Source organism: Cyprinus carpio, chromosome A14 (genome assembly GCF_018340385.1).
Source record: "Cyprinus carpio isolate SPL01 chromosome A14, ASM1834038v1, whole genome shotgun sequence".
Lineage (NCBI taxonomy): Eukaryota > Metazoa > Chordata > Actinopteri > Cypriniformes > Cyprinidae > Cyprinus > Cyprinus carpio.
In genome coordinates this window covers 26,086,603-26,111,331 of record NC_056585.1, presented here as the reverse complement: position 1 = coordinate 26,111,331, position 24,729 = coordinate 26,086,603, and the positions used below count along the sequence as shown (strand labels likewise).

At 37.1% G+C, this 24,729-nt stretch overlaps 1 protein-coding gene across 1 annotated transcript; it reads left to right on the top strand.

Moving 5' to 3' along the window:
- The first annotated feature begins 3,606 nt into the window (after positions 1 to 3,606).
- arhgef37 (Rho guanine nucleotide exchange factor (GEF) 37) lies at positions 3,607 to 23,445 on the top strand. The gene is made up of 13 exons (XM_019114755.2): positions 3,607 to 4,029; positions 7,087 to 7,376; positions 8,067 to 8,196; positions 8,997 to 9,144; positions 9,283 to 9,482; positions 9,590 to 9,720; positions 10,904 to 11,008; positions 11,301 to 11,414; positions 13,616 to 13,928; positions 15,429 to 15,562; positions 17,752 to 17,947; positions 19,068 to 19,240; positions 20,717 to 23,445. Exons 2-13 carry the CDS (start codon positions 7,098 to 7,100, stop codon positions 20,924 to 20,926), a joined length of 2,133 nt encoding a protein of 710 aa, XP_018970300.1. The 5' UTR covers positions 3,607 to 4,029; positions 7,087 to 7,097; the 3' UTR covers positions 20,927 to 23,445.
- The last annotated feature ends 1,284 nt before the right edge of the window (positions 23,446 to 24,729 follow it).

The window sequence follows — 24,729 nt, the reverse complement described above, 5'->3', positions numbered from 1 at the left end:
TGCTCAAGAAACATTTCTATTAATATTTTCATGGGAACCGTTTCAGGATTTTCTGATGAATAGAAAGTTCAAAAGAACAAGAATTCTTTCCTAATAAATATCTCTATTGTCACTTTTTATTGAATGCATCTTTGCTAAAGCATTAAAATAAAGTATTATTAAAAGACATTTAACAATTTAAAAAAAAAGATAAAAAACATTAATTTGGTCCTAATCACTCAGAGTTTATTTTGTTAGCATTACTGACTGGCTGCACATTATCCTTTGCATATTTAAGTTGTATAATCATGATAAATAAAAGCATTTTCACCAGTACTCAGACTGTTGAACTCCACTTTATTTATTTGTTCATTCTTTTCTCCCCTCTATCTTGTGTTCCCTGATTTTATTAGAGAGAACATGCTTGTTAATGCTGCCAAACCAATGTGAGGCACGATATGCATGGCCGCGTTTCCAAACAAACCTAAATTTGGACTAAGAGACAGAGTGTTGTGCTGAATCTCGATTATACAATTAGACAAGGCAATAAATGTGTGACTTATATAAGCAAAATCCATGGGCAGCACACCAGCAATATTTTATCTGACATGGATACCCCTTAGCTGCAAACAAACCACAATTGCCTCACATCAACCCAGAATGATCGTTCTCATCATTCAGCCATGATTGTTGGCGAACTACCAATTAGCAGCTTATGGGACACAGCTACAGTATGCAAATGTGGCCTGACTGGGCTTAGACACCAATCAATGGCAGGCTGAACTAAAATCAATGACACAGTTGACATGTTTTAATGGGCTCTGGGTGAAGCCCTGCACATCTCTGCCAGCCTAGAGATTATTTTGCTTGTGGTAATATGAAATGAAGCCTTACTCTCAAACCCAACAACCCTAACTCTTCCTGCTCCAATTCTCTCTTTCACTTATGACCTGTTTCCAATCTTACCAAGCCTTACTCACAGAGAAATCACTCAGGTAAGGAAATTGTGAGCCAGGGACATTCTACCAATCTTCAAGCACATCTGCACAGGAATCAAGGCAGCCAGGAGGAGGTTGTGGACCGTGCCTCTGTCTGGCAGGCGAATAAAAGGCCGCTGTGATGTATGTTCCGATACTGCAGTGCCAATCAATCTAAACACCCAGCCTTGGAGGAATGAGCTTACTGTTTACTTGCTTAGCGCCGCTTGCTTCTTGTGCACTAGTATTTATGTGTTTGGGCACATAATATGACCAAAACTGACAGAAGTGGAAATATTCATATTAACAATGGCCAGGAGATTTTATAGCCTGTGGCAATTTTTTATAGTATTTTGGACATATAAATGTATATAAATGGTCTTTACCTGCAGCACAGAATCGTTTACAAGCTGCACACGGAATAAAAAGCTGCTTTATCATTGACAAACAATAGAAGACCTTTGTTAGATTTGTTTCAATGGTTTGGCCAATTTCAAACGAGCAGACACACTTCAGCCATCGCGGAATGACTCTCAATCAGATTTCAGGACCAAATGTAGCTCGTCGTAATTGCATTTTTCAGTTAGAGAGCGCTACAATTTAATTCTTACTAGTAACAATGGCAATTGAAGAGCTCTCTAATTCAGTTCTTACTAGAAAGAATGCAATATTGTAATTATAACTAGTAAAAATAGATTTAGAGAGCTCTCTTATTAGCATTGTTACTAGTAAGAATTAAATTGTAGAGCTCTCTAACTGAATTGTTACTAGTAAAAATGCAGTTATGACAAGTAACGCTTGGAATATTTTAAAACGGCTTGCCATAGGCAAGATTTGCTGTTACTTCCCAGTGCTTTTACTTGCTCATACTGCCCCCTCCTGGAGAATACAGGAACACAGAAAGTTTACTGTTGTTCATTGACTGTCAGTGAGTCAGACTTCTTACATAAATTGACCCCCTGATGAGAAACTAATTTCCTAGTCCTCAAAGGACATAATGGTCAGCACTTAACATACAGTAAATGACAAAGGTGACTCACGCTGTTGACTATCACACTACAAATGATGGGGATCGGGAGACAAGGGACTAAATTAGCCTTTTCTGGTTTCCTAGTGAGTGACTCAGCTGTACTCATTTTAAATGAATGATTCTAAATTAAAGGAAATATCCACTCTTAAGGGATTTCTCCTTAACTTTGTCCAAAGACAGATGTTTCTACTAAATATACACAGTATGTAGGTGGAGAGTAGTGATATCATTACTGAAAGAAAACAGTCATTTCTCACAGGCCTGTTGTTTGGGCCTGGAACATATTAATTATTATAATTATATACTATAAGCCTTTTGATTACTATTTTTCTGTCAGGGTGTCCATTATAAAAAGGAATTTCTTGACGCCCTTCTCTTGTTTAGAGCAATTGTGGTTAGAGGATAGAATAACAGGTTGCTGTTTCTGTGTGCTGTAGTTTGTTTTATAAGGTTGTGCTGTTATCAGTTGCCATACCAATGTAAAGCTGACCTATAACGCGTGTGCAGCCTCCATTCTTTCGTGTCGAATTGAATTTATTTTTGTCCGAAAGAGCTGCATTTTACCAACATCAATAACCAGGAAACCACAGCAGGGAAGGTTAGAATCAAGCATGCATTCATGGAAGATTTATATATGAAATACACTAAATGCCAGAAAATAAAATGTGTGCATAGTCACAACTTTACCTTATTTTTTACTTCTCAATTGCTTGTGCAAAATTTAAGTTAAATATCTTTGCAACCCTGTCAACTAGATACAAATGACTTGTGATGCTAAAAAAATGTAGCTCTGAAACGGTTAAATAGTAGCATGTAAAGGGAACATTTATTTTTTAACAGTTTGTTTATTCCGTTTTATGCTTTTATTTAAAAGTATATCTGTAAGCCTACTATAAGGCTGCATTACAGAAAAAAATGGCAGTAGATGTAAATAGGGAGTGTCAGTCAGTAATAACACCACACGTTTAAGTAATTAGAAGTTGTAAGACTTACAAGAAACTAAAAAATAAAAATTTTGAGGTAAGAAAAAAAGTCTGATTTATAATTTGATTTGCGATCATGTTAATGGATGTAATTCATCCACACAAGCCTTTCCTTTGCATGTTTACATTTTTTTTAAATATTGTGACCTACTAGAAAATGACTAAATGTCACAACGTGTTATGATTTTTTATTTAATTGTTAGCCTTCATGTATTTGTACTAGTGCTGTCAAAGTTTTTGTTTACATAGTATATGCGTGTGTGCTGTGTATATACAAAACAGGCTATTTTTCTTAAATATATACATGCGTGTGTGTGTAGGCTATTTATATATACAAAATAAATATTCACAGTACATAAACAAAGATTATGTAAACAAAAACTTTTATTTTGGATGCGATTAATTGTTTGACAGCAATATATAAAAAGAAAATGCTTTTTAAAATTCAGATTCACAATATTACAAGACCATGAGCAACATAAATTCAACATGTGCCTTTGACTGGCATGCATGTATGGTTTTATACACAAACAGTATATAAAATGAGGTTATATAAAATTACGAAAACATTATTTTAAGTCTAAATTGGGATGTAATGTACATAGATTTCATAAGCGTCCCCAGGCGACCACGCGATGTCTCTGTTTCCCAAGTAACAGCTGGGGTGAAGCACGCGCTTTTACCTTGACAACGCTTTGTCATCTGCATTATTCCCATACTGCGCGCGCTTAATCGATATCGATGATAATTGGAAATCAACGCACCATCTCTCAGATGCCGCTCCGCAATATTCATCCGGGTTATCATGCGAATGAGAAAAGCAGTTGTATCACTTCTCATGACTAAGCTCACCTCGCTCGCGCGGCATGATCGGAATCCGTGACGCGTGGCCTGTACCTGCGCGCGAGGAGAGCACAGGTGATACTGAATGTTTTAAAAGCAACATCAGTCAGTGTCGCTTTCAAGTTCAGTTGTTTATCTCAACAGAGCGTTGGCATGTTTGTGGTTGCGCGGTTTCATCGTTCTGCGTCCGAGGAATCAACGCTGTAAACACGTACAGGTAAGAACGCAGGTGAGATGCAAACGTGTAGCTGATTCATTTAGCTATAAAATCGATTCTTCACGCGGTGCTAGCCAAAATATTCATATCAAACCCGTTTAACTTTCTTTTTTACGTGGAAAACAAATGGAGATGTTAGACAGTCTCAGTCAACATTTACTTTTATTGTCTGAAAAAAAAAGGATGTATTAAAAATGAAAGGCTGTCTGTCACTAGCATCCTTCCTAATATCTCTTCATTTGCGTCCCTCGAAAGAAAGTTACGGGTTTGAAACAACATGAGGATGAGAAAATAGTAACAATTCTAATTTTCAATTCTATTTTATTTATTTTTTTAACAAGTTTTTTTTTTTCATATTCATAGCAAGTTAATATAATTGCTCAGGTAACGAGTTTCTTAATAAAAAATATATTATTATTATAGGGCTAATTATGTATCATGTTATAAATGCAAATGTTTTGAGTATATGAGGTTCTTTCTTCATGTTCAGTTCATTCCATGAATTAAAGTGTTTGATTTTTATATGAAAACACATTAGAAATACATGGCTAATTTTCTTGTAAGTTTTATCACTGAAGGTGTGTTGTCCCTTAAGATATGTTGAAACCATAGTCGTAGTGTTGTGTGTATTTTTCTTGGTGTTATGTTACTAAATAAACTAAAACCCACACCCACACACACACAGACAGACAGAATGAAAAAAAACCAACTGAGAGTGGAGTTGGCATGATATTAAAATGTATTTACCTCAAAATTGTATTGAATATACAAGTCCAATTATAGGACAAACTATTGGACTGTGTTTGTGTTGACACTAAAATATTTGTGTAAACATATTTGTAAGAATTAAATTAATTCCTGCTTTGCTAACTGATTTAATAACTAAACATTTGCCAACGTTTCACTGAGGGATTTTAAGAACTTTAACCCAAATTTCTTCCTCTGAGTACTAAAAGTATCATTAATGGAATAATTCAAGAACGGAGTCGTTATGAGAATTTTGAATCAGAATCATTCATTTCTTTATGATTTCCATGCCTTTAGCCATCCAGAAACCTATGCAGCTCTTATATCAGGTTTTGTGACAGGATAGTGATGATAGTGTTGTGATCGTAGCTAATCGTGATAAACACTCTTTTTGACAATAGACCTTTTTTTCCCGCAAAATTTTGCTTGTGTGATCATACTTTTAGTATTTGGTGAATTTGTGAGTTTGAAATGTGTTTGAAAGACAAAAGCCTTTCAAAGACAATGAGTTGTGTGAATATTATGTAATCACAGAATCAATAAAAAAGTAACTAGTCTGATTCCAAGTATTTTAAAATCTAATTCTAAGTACTTGATTGATGGAATCTGATTAAATGTAGTCCGTTACTACCCAGCACTGGTCTCAGACTTATGTAGACCATAAGCTTCAAGGTTTATGGTCTCAATTTGTATCAATTTTAACCTATAATCTCGATGTTAAAAACACTTCATGTCCTTTTACACCATAGAGTTGTATCTTAAACAGTCGGTTTAATGGCTTTTGCTCCTGACCATCAAGTTGGCGAGCTATTTCCTGTCCACATGGGACTTTTGTTTACTGTTGTTAAGTGTGTTTGTGAGTGTGTGTTAAACTCCTGCCATCCAATCAGCTTCATCCTGCACAGGCGTCACTTCCTTCCCAATGGCTACTGCACACAATCTGTGTATCTGTGTAATCCGCAGTGGTACTATCCTAAAATCCCACCTCCCCCCAGCTCAGTCCTCCCAGCTGACCCACCCATCCCCCCTTCCCTCACAAACCCGTGCCACATGAGGCCCTGGAGTGTGACTCAGTGGACAAACTTACACCAGTCTGAGAGTCTGGGCCAGGCTTTCCCAAGTCGCACACCTCATTTTGCCTGCGCAAGAGACACCAGTGGTTAGTCTTTCCCTTTCTGTGAAGGTAATGATGCATTTGGTTGTTTTCTTGGGATTGTTGTTGCAGTAAACCTGTCATTTCTTTACTCCTTCTTAAGTAGGGCTTGGTCATACTGCAGTGCAGCACTGTTAGATCTCTCAGTGCGTGAGCATACGCACTGCACTACATGCTGAGTTTGTGGTTTTTGCTTTGAGCATGCTGGCCTTGAGCACTTGTTTCAAGTATGTTGTTTCTTATTAATGCTACGGATGTGGTGAAGTTTGTGCTTAAGAGTGTTTGTTTATGTGTAGAGGTGCTTGCAGTTTTATCTGCATGCGAGTGTAGCTGGAATTGTAACAGAGGTGTTGATGATACATGAACCTTTCATTATCAATGGCGGCACAAATACTGTAAAGTTTGCTTTGGCAGACTTTGACCTCAGTTGTATTGAGTTTGTTTCTCTGTGGGTGTCTATGTACGTTTTAACGATTTTATTCTAATGAACTGAATTGCACATAAAAGCTGTCTTTGGTAGCATCTTTCTTAGAGTCTTTAGACGAATGGTGTTTCACCCCATGGGTAGGCAACAATACAGAGCACTTTACGGGTGGTCCTTATAATGTCTGGTTAATGTGTGTAAAAGGCTTGATTGAGGATCAGTTTTACCTTCTTTGTGATGAATGAGCTTAAAAGGGGAGTTCATGCAATCCAAGATCAGCATTCTTAAGGGGCTTTTATACTGACAGCTAATCAGAGCTACAAAGCAATTGGAAGTCGTTCATTTTCAATGAGACTTGCCTGTCTGAGTTCATATTTTTCAAATGCTCTGTGAATATCAGCGGAAAGCTGCCTCTAAGTATGTTTGGATCCATTATTATGGAGCTTCCATGGGCTTTCACCCTCATCAAGCTAGTATTGTTATTGTTGATTAAAACTATTAATGTGTTTAAAAGTGTTCAATAATTGAGATAAAGCTGATACCATTATATTGTATACTATAATAGTATACAACAAATATTAAAATAACACTAAATCACTTGAATTTGTCCAAGTGCATATCACAGAATTCATAATTTGCATATTTTAAGGTTTAAATATATGTGCATCCCCAACACATGTTCATATTCATTTGAAATGTAAGAACTGTTTAACTTCCTCTATTTTTCTGTTAGACATCGCTGCAATGGCAAATTCCCTGAAGGCAAATGTAACACTGAAGGCAGAGAAGGATATCAGAGAGGAGAAAGAGGGAGCTAAAGAAATGGATGACACGTTGGATGAGCCTGCAGAGGATGAAGAGGAGAGGAAGGCACGGGCCGCAGCAGAGGAGGCAGCAGCCAGAGAGAGAGCCGCTCAGAGGCAGCTCATGGTGATAGAGGAGCTGGTGCAGACAGAGAGGAACTACCTGAAACATCTGCAGCTCTGTACGGTCACCATCCACAGCAACCTGCAGAAAATACAGGTAGACAAGTTCTCTAGCAGCCATTTTCAAACATCACATTCGTTAAATTGCAGTAAAAGTACTTATTTATCTGGTATGGTGACACGTGTTTTTCATAAAACCAACAGCTTTCTGTGTTTTACACGTATTGCTTCTATCACCACTGAAATACCATTAAAGTGCTCTGAAATCATTCTTATATTAATATAAACATTAACAATCTTATCAGATAATAAAACAGTTAAAGCTGTATTTAACACATGGCCTCTAAACTGAAAAATGCAATTAATTTTCAGCAAACCTGCCATGTGTGTTTATTTTATTTTTTTAATTAAATGTTCTATTCTTTTTAGAAACATGAACATCAAATAAATTGGTTCTTACATTACGTACAGGTCACAACTATTAACAGACATCATCAAAAACCAAGCAAACATGCACTGTATATCAAACAATATACAAAAAAAGTAGCATTTAAAGAAAATGACAAATAAAAAATGATGGCAACAACATATAAGAAGAAGAATCATTTTTTTTTTATATATTATTATTTGAATCCATCTGAGAGGAATTAGAAATAAGACAGAAATAATGTTTTTTTTTTTTTTTTTTTTTTTTTTTTTTTTTTTTTATAATTATATTATTATTATTGAGTGTATAACTCAATGATTTAGCTTTGATAATATCATATATTTTTGGGGTCTCTTGCAGCCTCCTCCCCCAAACCTGGAGAACATGTTTCAGCACATAGATGAAGTGATGGATGTTTCCAGCAGACTCCTGAGCCTCCTCGACCAGACGCAGATTCATCACAGTGAGCCGAAATACCTGGAAACTCTCTGTGAGTACAGCCGGACAGGCTGGAATTTCTGCTTCACTTTCAGTTTACTTGTCACATTGTCTATGTGTCATGCTCACCCACGGGTCAAAATATTTTTACCCATGAGCTCATGAGTGAAGAATCCAGAGCTTGAATTTCAAGATGGGAATGATGATGTATAGACTGTTTCAATGTCTTTTATGTCCTTTTTGGAGCTTGACAGTCTAAATAGCCATACACTTATAGTACTGTTCAGAAGTTTGGGGTTGGTAAGATTTAAAAAAAAAAAAAAAAAGGTTTTGAAAGAAGTCTCTTATGCTCACTAAGATATTTTTAAATATTACAACAATTTTTAAATAGCTGTTTTCTATTTGAATATAGTTTAAAACATAATTTATTCCTGTGATCAAAGCTGATTTTTCAGCATCATTACTCCAGTCTCCAGTGTCACATGATCATTCAGAAATCATTTTAATATGCTGATTTGCTGCTCAAAAAAAATGTATGAATATTTTCAATGTTGAAAGCGGTTGTGCTGCTCGATAATTTGTGGAAATTGTGAATTGTTTTTTATTTCCCCAATATTTATTTTGAAAGAATTGCAACTTTAAAAGTTCAAAGAACAACATTTATTTGAAATACATTTATAATGTTATAAACTTTCTTTACTGTTACTTGCGATCAATTTAATGTGTCCTTGCCGAATACATTTATTTATTTATTTTTTAAATACTGACCTCAAACTTTTGAACAGCAGCGTATGCTGTAAAGAAAAGATGTAAATCTTATTGTATATTATAAATGATCTTATTCTTTCTCAGGTGACTCTTTTCTGAGTCTGTCTCAAGATATAGAGATGGCTTATAAAGAGTATCTTGCCAACTACAACAACATCACTGCTCTAGAGAACAGCTACAAACAGAAAGAGGCGCTGTGGGTGGAAATGGTCCGAATCGTCAAGTCATCTGCGTAAGTTCATAAACAACAACCTACTGAGGATGTGTAGAATTTGAACACTGTTGAGGGCAAAATGAGTCCTAGACGAATAAACCAGTGTGTTATCCAACAATCCTGGCATTTTTGACCCCGGATCTGGTCTGTCTTCAGTCCTGATGTGAATGCATCCACTCTGAGCTTCTTCCTGGTGATGCCGGTTCAGAGAATCGCCCGTTACCCGCTGCTGCTCCAGACCATCCAGAAACACACAGACCCCGGGCACCCTGCCTACCCCATACTGGAGCACGCCGCTCACACTGCAGTCCAGATCAACTGCAGGATCAATGAATACAAACGCTTCCGTGAAGTCGGTGAGAACATGCCAATCCATGGATAACTTCAGCACAGAAACATGAATAAAGTTTTTGTTTTAAAGGTTTTGATTTGCATCACTATTCTCATTCTCTAACTGTCACAGCTGACAAATACAGGAAGACAGAGAACCTGACCATCAAGGACAAGATCAATCGGCTGAGTGGCCACAGCATTGCCAAGAAGACGGCCCGGTTCAGCCAGTACATAAAGCATGAGACAGGAATGGTGCCAAAGGTAACTGCCTAATAATAATGCTTAATGTAGACAAAGGAACAGAAATGTTTGGCATGTTGAAAGAACCACATTGTTTCCACAAAACCTCAGATACTATTATTACATGAAATGTTTTTACAATTATTTCTTAAAGGGGTAACATGACGTTGCTAAAAAGAACATTATGTTGTGTATGTGGTGTAATGCAATGTGTTTAAGGTTCAAAAAGCACATTATTTCCACATACTGTACATTATTGTTTCTCAACTATGCCCCGCCTTTCTGAAATGCGTCGATTTTTACAAAGCTCATCATTCTGAAAAGCGTGGTGTACGCTGATTGGTCAGCTATCCAATTCTTTGTGATTGGCTGAATTCCTCAAGCGTGTGACGGAAATGTTACGCCCCTAACCATACTGTGATGCCGTTTCCTGGCGCGATGAGACAAAACCAATAAAACGCATTATAAACAAGGCATTTGTTACATCCAGTGGGGACATAGTTACTGATTTTAATGACTTACACTGTCTTTTTACACGTTGCGTATCACGCTGCGTAAACAAAACCATGTCTGCGTTTGTGATCGGAGAAACAACAAGCCTACTCTACACTGCTTAAAACTCGTGTTTGAATCGTCAGTGGCAAATTCTTTATATATGAAAACGTACTTACAGACTGTGTGTCAGAAGCACCAGACTGTCCTTGCAAAGTTGGAACTGCCCCACTTTATAGAAACAGACACCAGCATTGTAGGCCACTCTTCCAGGAAACAGTCCTCGTCCTCCATAAAATGTGCTGCACACATCTGAATATTTGGGTTGAACTGTTCTAGAACAGTGTTGTAAATACAACGTAACCACTGATTTCTAGTTGTGTCCACTTTTGGAAGACCAAGCAAAGTAGTTTCACTTTTACAACGCAACACACAGCATCTCCACGACATGGCGGCAGCAACAGTGAGAATAAAAGTTAGTTTGGGTGGCGTTCTGCAAATTTTCTCACATCCTGATGTGGGGAGTGTTAGAACGAGCTGTTTTAGGTAGGCGTGGTTGACTCTTAACCTTTATAAAGCATATCTCTTTGGATTCGAAACTTTCCAGATCTTCTTTATGCACGAAGAACTTGTAACACTAAGAGAAAGGAAAAATTGTAATCGCATCATATGACCCCTTTAACTTATACTTTGTAATCCTATCCCATCATAGTTAAAGGATGAAGAATTTGATGCACTTGCTGGCTTCTTCTTTGTCCTGGAGAGGGGCGTCTCGGAGCTTCACGATAACCTGGAGGCCTATCTCCACCATCTGCAGGTTTGGATTTAGCATTCTTACTCATAATGAGTATAGTTAAACACTTAAAAAGAGCTGATGCCCTTATTTGTTTTGGTGTTCCCTCAGTGTGAAACCAGTACGCCTGTGGATCAACCTCTTAAACATTTTTCATTGTTATTCCAGCTGCTGAATGAAAGGAAAATCTGTAGGAGGGTTGATCCTAGGGCAGATGCATGGGGTTATTGAAGATTGTGAGGTTCAGAGAATGGTTGTGCACTTGAAGTGTTTGTAAAGATTTATTTAACCATCTGAGCTGTGTCTCTGTGTACAGAGGTTCCTCAGCTGCAGACCGGAGGAAGCAGATCTTGATCTGGAAGGAGATAAAACCGCCTTGTTCTCTAAAGAAATCACAGTGGCACTCAGACAGTGGATCTACCCCTCATACGTAAGACCTTAAGCAGAATGCAGTTCCCATCCTTTAGCGATATTCACTATTGTTAGTGATAAAGATGCAGTTCCTTTGGGCAATTAAAGATGCAGTAAATGATTTCTGAGAAAGGCTGTGGAAAGTGGATCTGACTGAGCACCAAAACACACTTGTAGTCAATCACCAGTAAGGGGCATGCCACTTGTGAGGGGGGAGGTGCCTGTGTTTGTGAATTTGGGGGCGGAGCTATCAAGTTAGGGGTGTGACCCTCAAGTCCACCGACGTTAGTCTACACTCCTGCCTGATTTGTTTGTTGGACAAGATGGCAGATTCTGCGTTATGATTAGTCAGATCGCCTCTCAATCAAACTCCAGGTGAAGAATGAATGCATTGTCTTTTTTTGGTAATGTAATTTTTGTAGGCCACCCTGGAAATTAGGATGACCCTGGTTCCATAGACAAAAAGGCAATAGGATTTTCCCATTGGTTTCTGGCTTATTGCAGAAATTTTGCTCTGTGACCAACAAACATTTGTGACGCGTACATGTTTTGTTTATCAAATCTAACTACAATTGAAAAAGCTGAAGTTATGCTGTAAACCAACTAAACTACCATCGCATGACTTTAACATCACCATCACTAAGTTTCCAACAATTCCTTCAGTCTTTAATATCTGTTGGAGAGTTTTGGTTAGAATAGTTTGAGTGTGATTTTAAACACCGTGAGGCTGTAAAAGCAGACTAGTGAGTAGATGAGTTTACCTGTTTTCTGTGATGAAGTTTAATGTCCCCAACAGCCTGTTTTGTCCCATTAAGCCACTTAGCAAGGTTAGCAGCCACCTTTTCAACACAGAAAACCTCAAAAAGTCATGTTGGGTAATACTGATTTATTTTATGTTGTAAAATTATTTGTGTGTAAAATAATTTTGAGCTTGTGTTACAGACCTTATTTCAGACATTTAACCAAAAACTTTAATGAAGATAAAATTTAAACAAAAACTTTAATCTAAGATCCCATTGACTTCAGGGCAATGGAACTGGAAGTGCAAAACTGCTAACTCATTTCCAGGCTTTAGTACTCATTCCTGCAGCGCTGTGTAACACACTGTACCTCTATCCCTCACTGCCTCATTTATGTACATCAAATTAAATATGGCATCTCTGACTAAAGTCTGGAACACCAATATTTGTCACAGCTTTTGTCATGAGACAGTATTACTTCACTGTGGTCCGCCACATTAGTATTTGTCCATACATCAGTGTCTAATTCTGCTGGAACCAGTGCTGCTGCAAAAACACCATTTATCATGTAAGGAGACAAATTTTACCAAGATCTTTTAACTGTTTACCAGCCATTGACATTAAAGGGTTAGTTCACCTAAAAATGAAAAATAGTCCATAAATTACTCACCCTCAAGTCATCCTAGGTGACTTTCCTCTTTCAGACGAATCCAGTCGGAGTTATATTAAAAATTATCTTTCAAGCTGTTTATTGACACTCAGTGGGTGTTGCAGTGCATCAGTCCAAAAGAAGTTATATAAAAAGCGCCCTTCCATAATAAAAAGTGTCTCACACGGCTCTGGGGGGTGAACAAAGTCCTCCTGTAGCGAAACTTTGCTTCCTTTGCTCCTGTTAACAAACATTGGTTTTCACGAGACTCACTGGCGCATGCGCAGCACCGACCTCATACGTCATGCTCCCGGAACTGCTTCCAGTGTATAACCGTTGGCGCAAGCTACATTAAAGTGATTATTACGTTTTGAATATGGATATTTTTCTTACAAAAACACATTGATTCACTATAGGAGGACTTTGTTCACCCCCCTGAGCTGTTTGAGACACTTTTTTTTTATGGATGGGCGCTTTTTATTTCACTTCTTTTGGACTGTTGCACTGCAACACCCGCTGAGTGCAATTAAACAGCTTGAAAGATCAAAGACAATTTTTAATATAACTCTGACTGATTCGTCTGAAAGAAGAAAGTCATATACACCTAGGATGCCTTGAGGGTGAGTAATTTATGGGCTAATTTAATTTTTGGATGAACTAACCCTTTAAGGTTGAAATAGGTATGCATCATATTTGAGAAGACAACAGTGGTTTATGCATTATAGTGCCATATGTAATTTGTTTGTTTTTTTATAATAGTAATTGATTAAACATCTCTGGTATCTTGCCTTCTTAACCTGCTTTGTACATCTCCGTTGCTGCCGCTTACAGGAGGAGCGTTTGAAGACTTTAGTCTTTAAGCCCTTGAGCTCACTGCGGGAACTGATGGCAGGACCACGTAACCTCATCTGCAAACGTCAGGACAAGCTTCTGGACTATGAGCTAATCGAGGAGAAGAGTAACCTGAGCTTTGAGGAGCAAGCCATAGCAAACACCTACAAGACCATTAACACTCTCCTGCTGACCGAGCTGCCGCAGTTCAATGGCAAAGCCCTGCAGCTCCTGTGGGCCACGCTAGAGGCCTTCAGCTGCCTGCAGAGAGACCTGGCGGCTGATATAGAGCAGCTAGCCACCAGCTTCACTATCAGGTACTTTTTACAGAAGAAGCTAAAATACTGAGGATTTACTGAATGTTGAGGTCAAAATCCAATGAGCTTTAGGGATAACTAGGTGAATATTTAATTTCTACAGTACCAGATTCTAGAGAGAATCAAAATTTCCACTACCTGGCCAAAACAAAGTCACCATCTGGATTTAAATAAGTAAATACTTAAGATTTTAGAATTGAATCATTATTACAGTGATTTATATGTTTCTGGCATGTCGTATTCCAACAACCATGTCAGAAGACGTACTCGTGTCCATTTTCCGGGATGACAATGTCAAGATTCATTGGACCCAAATGTGAGAGATTGGCCACCACAGAGTCCTGACCTAAACCCCATTGAAAGTTTTTGAGATGTGCTGGAATTGAATCGTACACTATACTATTTAGTTGGAGTGCCTGTAGCTTTGATAACATTGTGCATTCTTTGTAGCATTGTTTGCAACATCACAACATTTATTTTCATCAAGAGTTGCGTTAGTTTTTGGCTGAGATCTTGTATTGACAATCGCCGATTTGAACACTCTGTAAAGCCGACTCCTAAAGACATTAACATTATTCCTCATGCTCACTGAACCACTATTTCACAATTTGGGCCTGATGAATTTTGACATTGCCATCCTGAAATATGGACATAATAAGGCCTTCCAACGTGGTTGTTTAAGAAATGAAAAGCTACACTCTGCTCCAGTTAGAGTTAAAAGAATTGTTAATTATTGCAAAGATATTACATGCCAGAAACATCATATTAATCACTTCCATACCCTTTCTAGTATTTGCTTATTTAAATCCAAATGACGGTCTTTTTTTTTTTTTTTTTTTTTTTTTTGGCCATGCAACGTATTAATGATGATACTACTATTCATTTTTAATTTTATTTTATCAGTTCCTTTTATTATATATATATATATATATATATATATATATATATATATATATATATATATATATATAAACAGCTGGGAAGAAAATTAAGAGACCAGTTTCTCTGGATTTACAAAGTATGCGTAAAATGTAATTTTTGTTTTATTCTGTAAACTACTAATGACATTTCTTCCAAATGTTGCATGAAATGACAATTGGTAAAAATAACATAAAGAACATGCCATGTTTTCAGACATGTTTATATTAATTTTTAGACAACACAATACCAATGTTTTAACTTCAGTTAAGAAGTCAATATTTGGTGGAATAACCCTGAATTTCAATCACAACAAATGAAAACATTTGTTATTTTGACCAATTGTCATTTTTTTTTTACTTGTTCTTCATAGCATTCGTGAGATTTTCCTTCACAATCATGTAATTCTCATCCTAGTGATTATAGTTGCACTTGAATACCCATCAGTTTCAGAAACTGTTGGAAACTCTGTGAAGTAATCCACCATTGAATAATACTGCAAGCATGTGGTTGGAAAAGTGTTATTAAATTTAGCTGTTTGCAGGCTGGCAGTGTTTATGAATTGCTCTCTGTCTCCGGGCAGCTCCCACACAGTCATTTGGAGGATAGCGAGTTCTGGAAGTGGGCAGAGACTTCGGTGCTGGAGGGTTCGAGGAGGATGGAGAGCCTGTGTCAGAGTGTTCAGGAAGAGCTCAGTGCTCCCATTGTGCAGGTCAGTTTCAATACAGAGACGCACTGTTGGGTGGAGACGTCTTCCTATGGGACAGTTTGGTTCACTTTACTGCAGTGTAATGGTGCCTGTGTACAGTGCTGGAATAAAACCACAGCCATTCACTCATCTTCATATAGTTTAGCCATCATGTGTTATGCATCAGTCTGTACATTCATTATAAATATACCTTAGTAAAATATGTTATGTCCTGGGGTCACAGTATTATGGGTGGCCCTAAACAGCTGCCTTTCTTTTAGTCAAATTCAAATGCAAATTACAGTGTAAATATATGGTCAAAAAGACACATCTACTGATTCAATATTATTAATATTGCTCACATTTTTGAATAATGGCAAAGTAATTAAACTCTCATATATTATAAATGAAACTATGTGAAATATACTAATATTCAAATGTTAGAGGCCTGTAAGATTTTGTATCGTTTTTGAAAGAATTATGTTTACTAAGGCTGCATTTATTTATCAAAAACACAGTAAAAAATTGAAATAACTGTTTATTTTAAACTGTTTATTTTAATACAGTTTACAATTTAATTTATTCCTGTGATGCAGTGCTGAATTTTCCAACATCATTACTCCAGTTTTCAGTGTCACATGATCCTTGAGAAATCATTCTAATATGCTGATTTGCTGCTTAAAACCCCAAACTTTTGGAATTTGGAATCGGGCTTGATTTCATGCATCAGGAATTGATTGGTTTGTGACGTGTTATTTATTTATTTATTTAATGCAGGCAACTGGGGGAAGTGAAAATATTTGCGTTATTCTAAGATTTGAAAAAAAAAAAAAAAGTAATATCATTGGACAAATGAAATGGGTCAAGATTAAATATCAGAAAATAAAAGCTGTTTGAGAAAAGAATATGAGAACAGATTGTTTATTAAAGCAACCTTAGAGCAATTTGCACTGATGAATAATGCATATAAAAACCAGGAGCATTTAGTAGATAAAATAGGGTAAATTATGAATCATGTAGAAATTTTAATCTTTTCTTCTTTTGACAGCATAAACAGAGATTGCACCATTGTCATGTTTCATATTTCAGAGCAATATTAATACTGTGTGCTGGTATGACTTCTCTGTCTGTGGTGTCATGTTATATCATGTCATGGACATTAGGCCATCACTACAGCTAATGACAAACAGATGTCATTACCCAGAGTCTCAGAGACAGATTCTAATCAATATCATGTCTGCCATCATAAAGACATCAGTCCTGATGAGTTTAAGGAAGAGGCAGGAGGATCTTTAGAAGTACTGCGTGTTTGCTGACAGGGATCAGAATGCAAATCCTTAGAGTATCATGCTCTCAGTTTTTCAGTTCAAAGTGATCCAGCTCTATAATTACTGCACTTCTACTCATTTCATGTACACTTGCATTTTAAATGTAATTTATTCTGCTCTATGTAATTTCACGTTAAAGGGATACTCCACCCCAAAATGAAAATTTTGTTATTAATCACTCACCCCCATGTCGTTCCAAACCTGTAAAAGCTTTGTTCATCTTCGGAACACAATTGAAGATATTTTGGATGAAAACCGGGAGGCCTGTGACTGTCCCATAGACTGCCAAATAAATAACAGTGTCAAGGTCCAGAAAAGGTATGAAAGTCGTCATCAGAATACTCCATCTGCCATCAGACGTGCAATCTGGGTTATACTGTATGGTGCGACGGGAACACCGTATTACCGTATGCTCTTCTGTATCATCCGCACCACAAGGATGCGCTGTTTTCTTTCAGATCAAAGCTAAATACACGTACCAGCGCATCCTTGTGGCGCGGATGATATAGAAGAGCATACGGTGATATGGGGAGACACAGAGGAGACTGTTGACAAAGGAATTGTTGAATAAAGTCATTGTTTTTGTATTCTTTGCTTACAAAAAGTGTTCCCGTAGCTTCATATAACCCAGATTGCATGGCAGATGGAGTATTCTGATGACTTTCATACCTTTTATAGACCTTAACACTGTTATTTACTTGGCAGTCTATGGGACATCCAGAATATCTTAAATTGTGTTCCGAAGACGAATAAAGCTTTTACAGGTTTGGAACGACATGGAGGTAAGTGATTGATAAGAATGTTTTCATTTTGGGGTGGAGTATCCCTTTAAGAATAAATCTGTAGGAAATCAGGGTTTTCAGATTCTTTTTTGTGTCGTCTCAGGCACTCAATCCCATGTGCGAGCGCCGTCTCAAGGCTCTGACTGCCAAACACGGCTCGGAGAAGATCTACCAGCTGACAGGTCCTGTGGTGGGCACCCGTGACCTTGACCTGACCCTCAACAAGGGAGAGCTGGTAGCTGTGGTCAGTGAGATGGACACGCGAGGAGACTGTCGCCGCTGGCTGGTTGATGCAGGAGGTAAAACTGTGAAGAAATAACTCATAATCCAGTGGAAAAACAACTGAGCTGGTGTTACTGTGTGAACAAGATTGCTCCTTAAAAATTATCTTCTATAATGCATACAAATGGACCTAAATTCCTGTTTGCACCAAGAACATACTGTAACATATTTAAATGAAATTCAAACAAAATATATTTTCTTATTATATAAGCCCTTATGCACATAAAGGAGTAATTCACACTCTGTAAAGCAAATTACAAACTATCTAATAAGTTTACACACACTTTAATGCTCGATGAAACTCCTGGAAATACTCAAGAAAATCCATCCGTCCAAACTGATTTCATTTGCTTTAAAGTAGAATATAAACCAGCTTGTATAACAATTACACTTACTTTATTGCAGTGATATTTTGATAGCATGTGGTATCTATCTGTGAAATGGGAAAATGAGGTCTAATGACAATAATGGAGTTGTGCTGTAATAGTAATAGTGCAGCTGTTGGAATAAAGTGGTGCTAGAGTACATGTAGTGAAAGTTTAATTCAAACAATCACAGTTTGTCTGCAATTTCTTTTCACATCCCTTCTGTTGGCAAATTGGTTATTACAGCTCTTCTAACAGCCAGTTCAGAAACACTTCTTTTCAATGTTTTTATTTATTTTATTATTATTATTATTATTATTATTATTATTATTATTATTATTATTATTATTATTATTATTATTAGGTTAATCATTTTATTGCAGCTGAATTAAGTTATTATGGACTATGCTAAGATAAAAATATAAATATTGGTCAGTGAACATAATTTTGGCATTGGTAATTTAAAATTTCAAGCAATGATTATTCAAGCAAACATTTAAAGCCTAACTTAAAACAATTTTAGTTTCTTCTTTGTTTATTCATTAGGTTATTTATATATATGCAAAATTCTACTATTTGTGTTAACTGACCACAATTCTTGCATTAGTACATTAATTGCTGTTGCAAGCCTTTGAGAATGCTGTGAGTGTCATCTGCTGGTCAAATACAGTTAAAGCACATCAGATCTGGTCTTGTCAGTGTGCAGAATAGAAACACTGAAATGTGCATCTTTGAATATCTTAATAAGATTTATATTTTTTATTTTCTTCAGGCCCAAGGGGTTATGTGCCTGCCTTAAAACTAGCACGCTACCACCAGATAACCATTGACCCGCCGCAGTCTCCTCATCTGAAGGTCACACCCACCGCTCCAGGACCCCGAAGGCACTCCTACACACCCGGAGCCCAGCCGCTTCCAACCACAATAACCACGCCCTGTTTCCAGGTGACTGACACACATGGGCACAGACATGCGTTTGACTGATGGGTCATGAGGTATCCGAGTTACTCGGTCTGATTCGTGTGTCAAACAGAACGAGACCATTGGAGATTGATGGCAGGTCTGCAGTATCTAATGATCATCAATCACACACACTTCAGCATTTGTAAATTCAGTATTGGAAGAACAGAAATGAACTGACGCTCCTTGTCAGCAGAAGTGTCATACTCTATCAAGGCCACCAACACAAACACACAGCACACACACATACACACCGATTCATCTGCCTGTCAAATGTTTTCCTATCGTTGTGGCTTCATGTTTAAGAAAGCAGAAATGTCGGAGCTTTTGACTGTGACGGTGGGAGATACACGACTGTTAAAATATGACTAATTTTTCTAGACAATCTTCACGGGTTGTTTATCGTTGTGACAGCAAATGATAAACAGACCGTCTATTACGACTCCCAGATGAATTATATATCTAGGATTTGTTGCCTCAAGTTGAAATTATGTAACTTTGCATTTACAAAGCATTATTTATTATTATTTTCAAAAACAATATTTTCTGAAGAAAATGTGACTGGTGTAGTGGTTGCATAATGGCTATAAAAAAACTTACTTAATATGATTCCGGTCCTTTTTTTTTTTTTAGTCACTTTTTTTTCGTTGTTGTAATTTAATCATTTTTATGTTTATTTATTTTATTATGAATTATTTTTGTTTATTATGCATCAAAACTAAAATTATTATTTTTTTAATTCAAAGTTATTTTAGTTTTTTTAATGATGGCTTGAAATGGTAATTCTCCCTTTATATTTTTTGAATGCATATTATTGATCTTATTGTGAATGATTCTTCTGTTCAACCGTTGCACAGAACCCAGTCCATCATACATTTTTTATTTTTTTTTCTTGATAATCCATCACACTCAAATGTATATCACAATACAGAAGAAATTCTGTTTGATTGCAACTTTAATTTTACAGTGACTTTAACATTTCAGGTTAGGAGTTTGTTTAAAACCCAATGAGCCAATATGATCAATAATGATGCTAGCCTTAAAAAATGCCATCAACAAACATGATTCATAAGGCATTACAGATATTAACCACAAGGTGGAGCACTTCAACTTATTTGTCGTTTCACATTTTCTCAAAGCTAATTTTCTGTCTGAAAACCCATTTCAAACAACTTTCACAACTTTAATTTCCTTATGAGTTATAATAAACAGCCCACTCTTAACACTTGAAAATGTCTTAAGCACTTTGTGTAACACTGAATAGCACTTACAGATACATTTGTTCTCTAGACAGATCTCGGTTGTTCAGTTTTGCTGTTTGTGTGGGTTTTGGCAATGACTGACTGTGTTTTTTTTATGCACTGTCTGTCTTTTCATCTAGTTTTTATAAGGGCAAAATCTAACAGAAGGCAACTTTTCCCATTACCATCCACACTGAAACTCTCCGTTCTCCATCTGCAGGTGTACGCGGGCTATGACTTCACTGCGAGGAGCGCTCACGAGCTTTCTCTGAGGGCCGGAGAGCAGGTGCGGGTGGTGGAGCCTCATGATAAGCGTGGAAACAAGGACTGGAGTCTGGTGGAGGCGCGTGGCCAGAGAGGCTACGTCCCCTCCAACTACCTCACCATACTCCCCTCTGTGATCGCCTCACCCACCTTCCCTTATCGCTAGAATATCCTGGAGAGCACATCATCTGCTGCTGATACGACTCTTCTAGCCAGTATCCAAACACACACAGACCATGAGAAACACTTTCCCTGTAGGGCTCTTCATGCGTGAGGGGGCGGATGGCTGCTGTTTGATGCGTCATTTGACTGGTGTATGTACTGGAGTGGTGCTTGGGCCCTGCTGTGGAGTGCTCGTCCATATACTTGATCTCCGCTTTGCCCGGGGCTGTTACTGGTGAGATGGTTTTATCCAATGAGAGAAGAGCTGCAGGGGCAGCAGACATGCTGTTGTAGCACATGGCTGCTGGTGGAGTGTGCTGTTTCCTACAATTACCACTTGGTCCAGCTGTCCACTGGAATGACTCTTTTGGCGGGCCTGGTGCTACAGTACTTTGCTACTGAAGAAATGGAGAATATTTGGGTTTTTACTGCTGAGAATGGATCTCATTTTATGAGGCAGACCTCTTTTGCACTGGTTTCCAGCCTACTTGAGATAACTAACATGCAGACTTGAAGACAAGATCTTTCAAAACATTCTTACAGAATTTTTACTTGTGCAACATTTTAATAATACTTGATGATTTTAGTTATTACAAATTTTACAGTGGATCTAACAAGTATTTGGGACACTTGGGACATGCTTAAAATGTATGAATGTCATTAATGTATAGATAACAAAATTACAATCCAAGTGACATTTATTATTTTATTTTTTTAATGCTCCAACATATTTTTAAAGCAGAACAGAACAGAAAGTTTGATGAATTCAAAATGATAGACTTCTCCAAATTTAGGCAAAAAAATTGTCTGAACAATATAATGCCAATAGCAGACGATATTTGACTTTTTTATGTTTGATTTAATAAGTGTTGGAAGGCTTTTATTTTGACAGTGATGAAAACACCACACCAGACACATAAAAGCCTCTGTTCTCCAAACTGGATGTGGACAGGACAGTTCTGCTGTCACTGAAAGCGCAGGAGTGACAAACTTTAAATTCTTGATTTCAAACTATGCTGCGTTATATCCAGCTGGCTGCTATGCCATATTCATGTCATATTGATTGTGCACTTTATATGAAATTAACATTGGCTGGTCTTTATTTAATAAAATGTGATTCCAAGTGCAAACAAACTTTCAAGATTGCTCAGTGCACTGTTGGTTACAGTGTTTACTTTATTAAACAGTTTTTTTTATTTATGAAAAGTACTGTAATACAGAATCAAGTAGTTACAATATGAAGTATAAATCTCATTTTACAGATTTACTTTGATTAAATTTTTTCCCATTTTTTTCATATTGACTCCTTTTTGTCTATTTTTTTCTAATTTTGTAAATATTACCTAAAATAATTATAAATGTAAATGCTTTTAAAGATATCTGTTTTGAGAATAATCTAGATCAGTCAATCCTGTCAAATGTTAGTAGTTCATAATTAATGTGATGAAATACACCTATGGTTAAGGTTTGTTTGCAGATGCTGGTGGGATTGATATTAACTTATTTATGCAATGGCATTCCTGCATTTTTAATTGTGTCTTAAGTGTCCAAATACTCTTTGGAGCCGATGTGTGGTGGATGTTGAAGACACTGTAACGATGTTGAATCTTTAAGTTACTCTTAATGCTTGCATGCAGATTCAGCACTGGCTGCTGCATTGTGCTTGTATTGTGACCTCATAACCTCTGTGATGAAGAACTCAACCCATATCGAAAGATTCAAGAGTGCAGATGATTTGCTGCATTGTCCGTCATGAATCTGCCAGCAGTTGCATCTGCTGTCCACTAGAGGCACCAGAGCATCCTCTGTGAAGACTGTAATGCTACCTTAATCCTCCAAACAGAGTCATATATTATTCATCTGATCCTCACAATCGCCTTAACAGGGATCCAGTGAGAGGCAGTTCATCTCCCGGCTGCTGTCCTCCTGCTGGTACCAACACCTGATTATGGCATCATCTGTACATGTCGCTTTGAAGAGATATTTATTTTATTTATTCCAAATGTCATTAAATCGATTCAATCCTGAATTAACCCATCAGACCTCCTGCAATCCATCTCATATTTTCACACTTCTGTTATTCTGAGACGCGTGACCAGAAATTATTCATCAGAAGCAGCAAGCAGCCTCGGCTGAAGGTTTCCGCCTGACCTCTGAGTGCTTTATTTATGCCCAGCAGATTAAAACGCTGACACTAACCAGGTGGAGTATTTCCATCTGCTGCAGAGCTTTATTTTGGAGATGTGCATTGGGTTTGAGGCGGCTTTTAGCCCGAGTGCAGCTATTCCTCTGAGAATGTGCAAATGTCACGGCAGGGCTGATGATGACTGTGTTTTGTCATGCTGCAGGCAGAGCAGAGATGCTGCGGCTCGACGTCCGAGAGAGCGCCGCCTGTCAATCACTCCTGCTTCCGTCAAGAGCTGCTTGTCAGCAGAGCTTTGATGCACTGAACCCCTACAGCTAACACTTCCTCTGTGCAACAGAACTCAAAGCTCTATAAATAAATTTCTCTATTCAATGGTCTAAAAATAGCTCCTGCTCGGCTCCCTCTGTTGGAGCAGTTGGGGACCGCAGCGGCCCTTCCTCTCTCTCTCTCTCTCTCTCTCTCTCTCTCTCTCTCTCTCTCTCTCTCTCTCTCTCTCTCTCTCTCTCTCTCTCTCTCTCCTCTCTCTCTCTCTCTCTCTCTCTCTCTCTCTCTCTCTCTCTCTCTCTCTCTCTCTCTCTCTCTCTCTCTCTCTCTCTCTCTCTCTCTCTCTCTCTCTCTCTCTCTCTCCTGTGGGAGGTGTGTCTCTCACATTACATCAAATCGTTCTCTGGCCATGCTCTCAGCTGATGAGCCATGGGGAAATGTTATGGTAATTAGATCTATTATAACTCTCACAGCATTACATACTATGAAGCATTTCCTTGTGGGAGAGCAAGCAAACCTAACGCTTCTATTCCAGCTCCCTGCATTAGATGTGTGTTTGTGTTCGTATTAGAGAGAGAAGGGAGGATGAGCCAAGCACTAGGGGTTTTAGAAGTCTGCAGTAAACCTAATTTCCACAATTTAATTTATTGGCTATTTTGGGGACACTGTAAAAAAATCCTTTTTTTTTTTTTCTTTTTTTTTCTTCAGTAATATCTGCTTTAAACGAGATTAAATTACTTGATATTAATATGTTTTTAGAGTTAATTATTCCTACCCACTGGGATTTATTTATTTATTTGGTTGGTTGTTTTAAGCATAAAACTAACATAATTTTGAGTTATTTATGGTTAAAACGAGAACAAAATGTCATTGTGGTAAGTAAAGAAAATGTTAGATATTAACAGGAAATAAGCTGAATATCCTAATTAAATAATGTTAGATTCAGATAATATATAGTAAATATTAAGTTAACAGTAAATATTAAGTTAAGAATTTGTGTTTTCTAGTAAAAATAATTATTTTTAAAACAAGATAATTTCCTTAAGAAGCGTAATTGCATAAAAATATTAAAATATTTTCAGAGAATGTCTTTGAATTGAATTTAACCTAAAAATGAATTATTTAATATATAATGTCTAATAGTGTTTTCTTGTTTTAAGCTTATATAAAAAAATTGTGAGATTTAAGAAAATAATGGCATATGAAAAATAATTATACAGTATAATCACCGGTGAAATTTACATTATTAAAATTGAGTAAACATTGTATTTCTCAAAAATAATCTTTTTTTTAAGAACATAGTTTAAAAATATTTTACTGTAAAAGACAAAAATACTTTTTAGAAATTAGATTTTATTTATTTATAGAATTTATGTATTTATGAGTGGGGTGAGGGA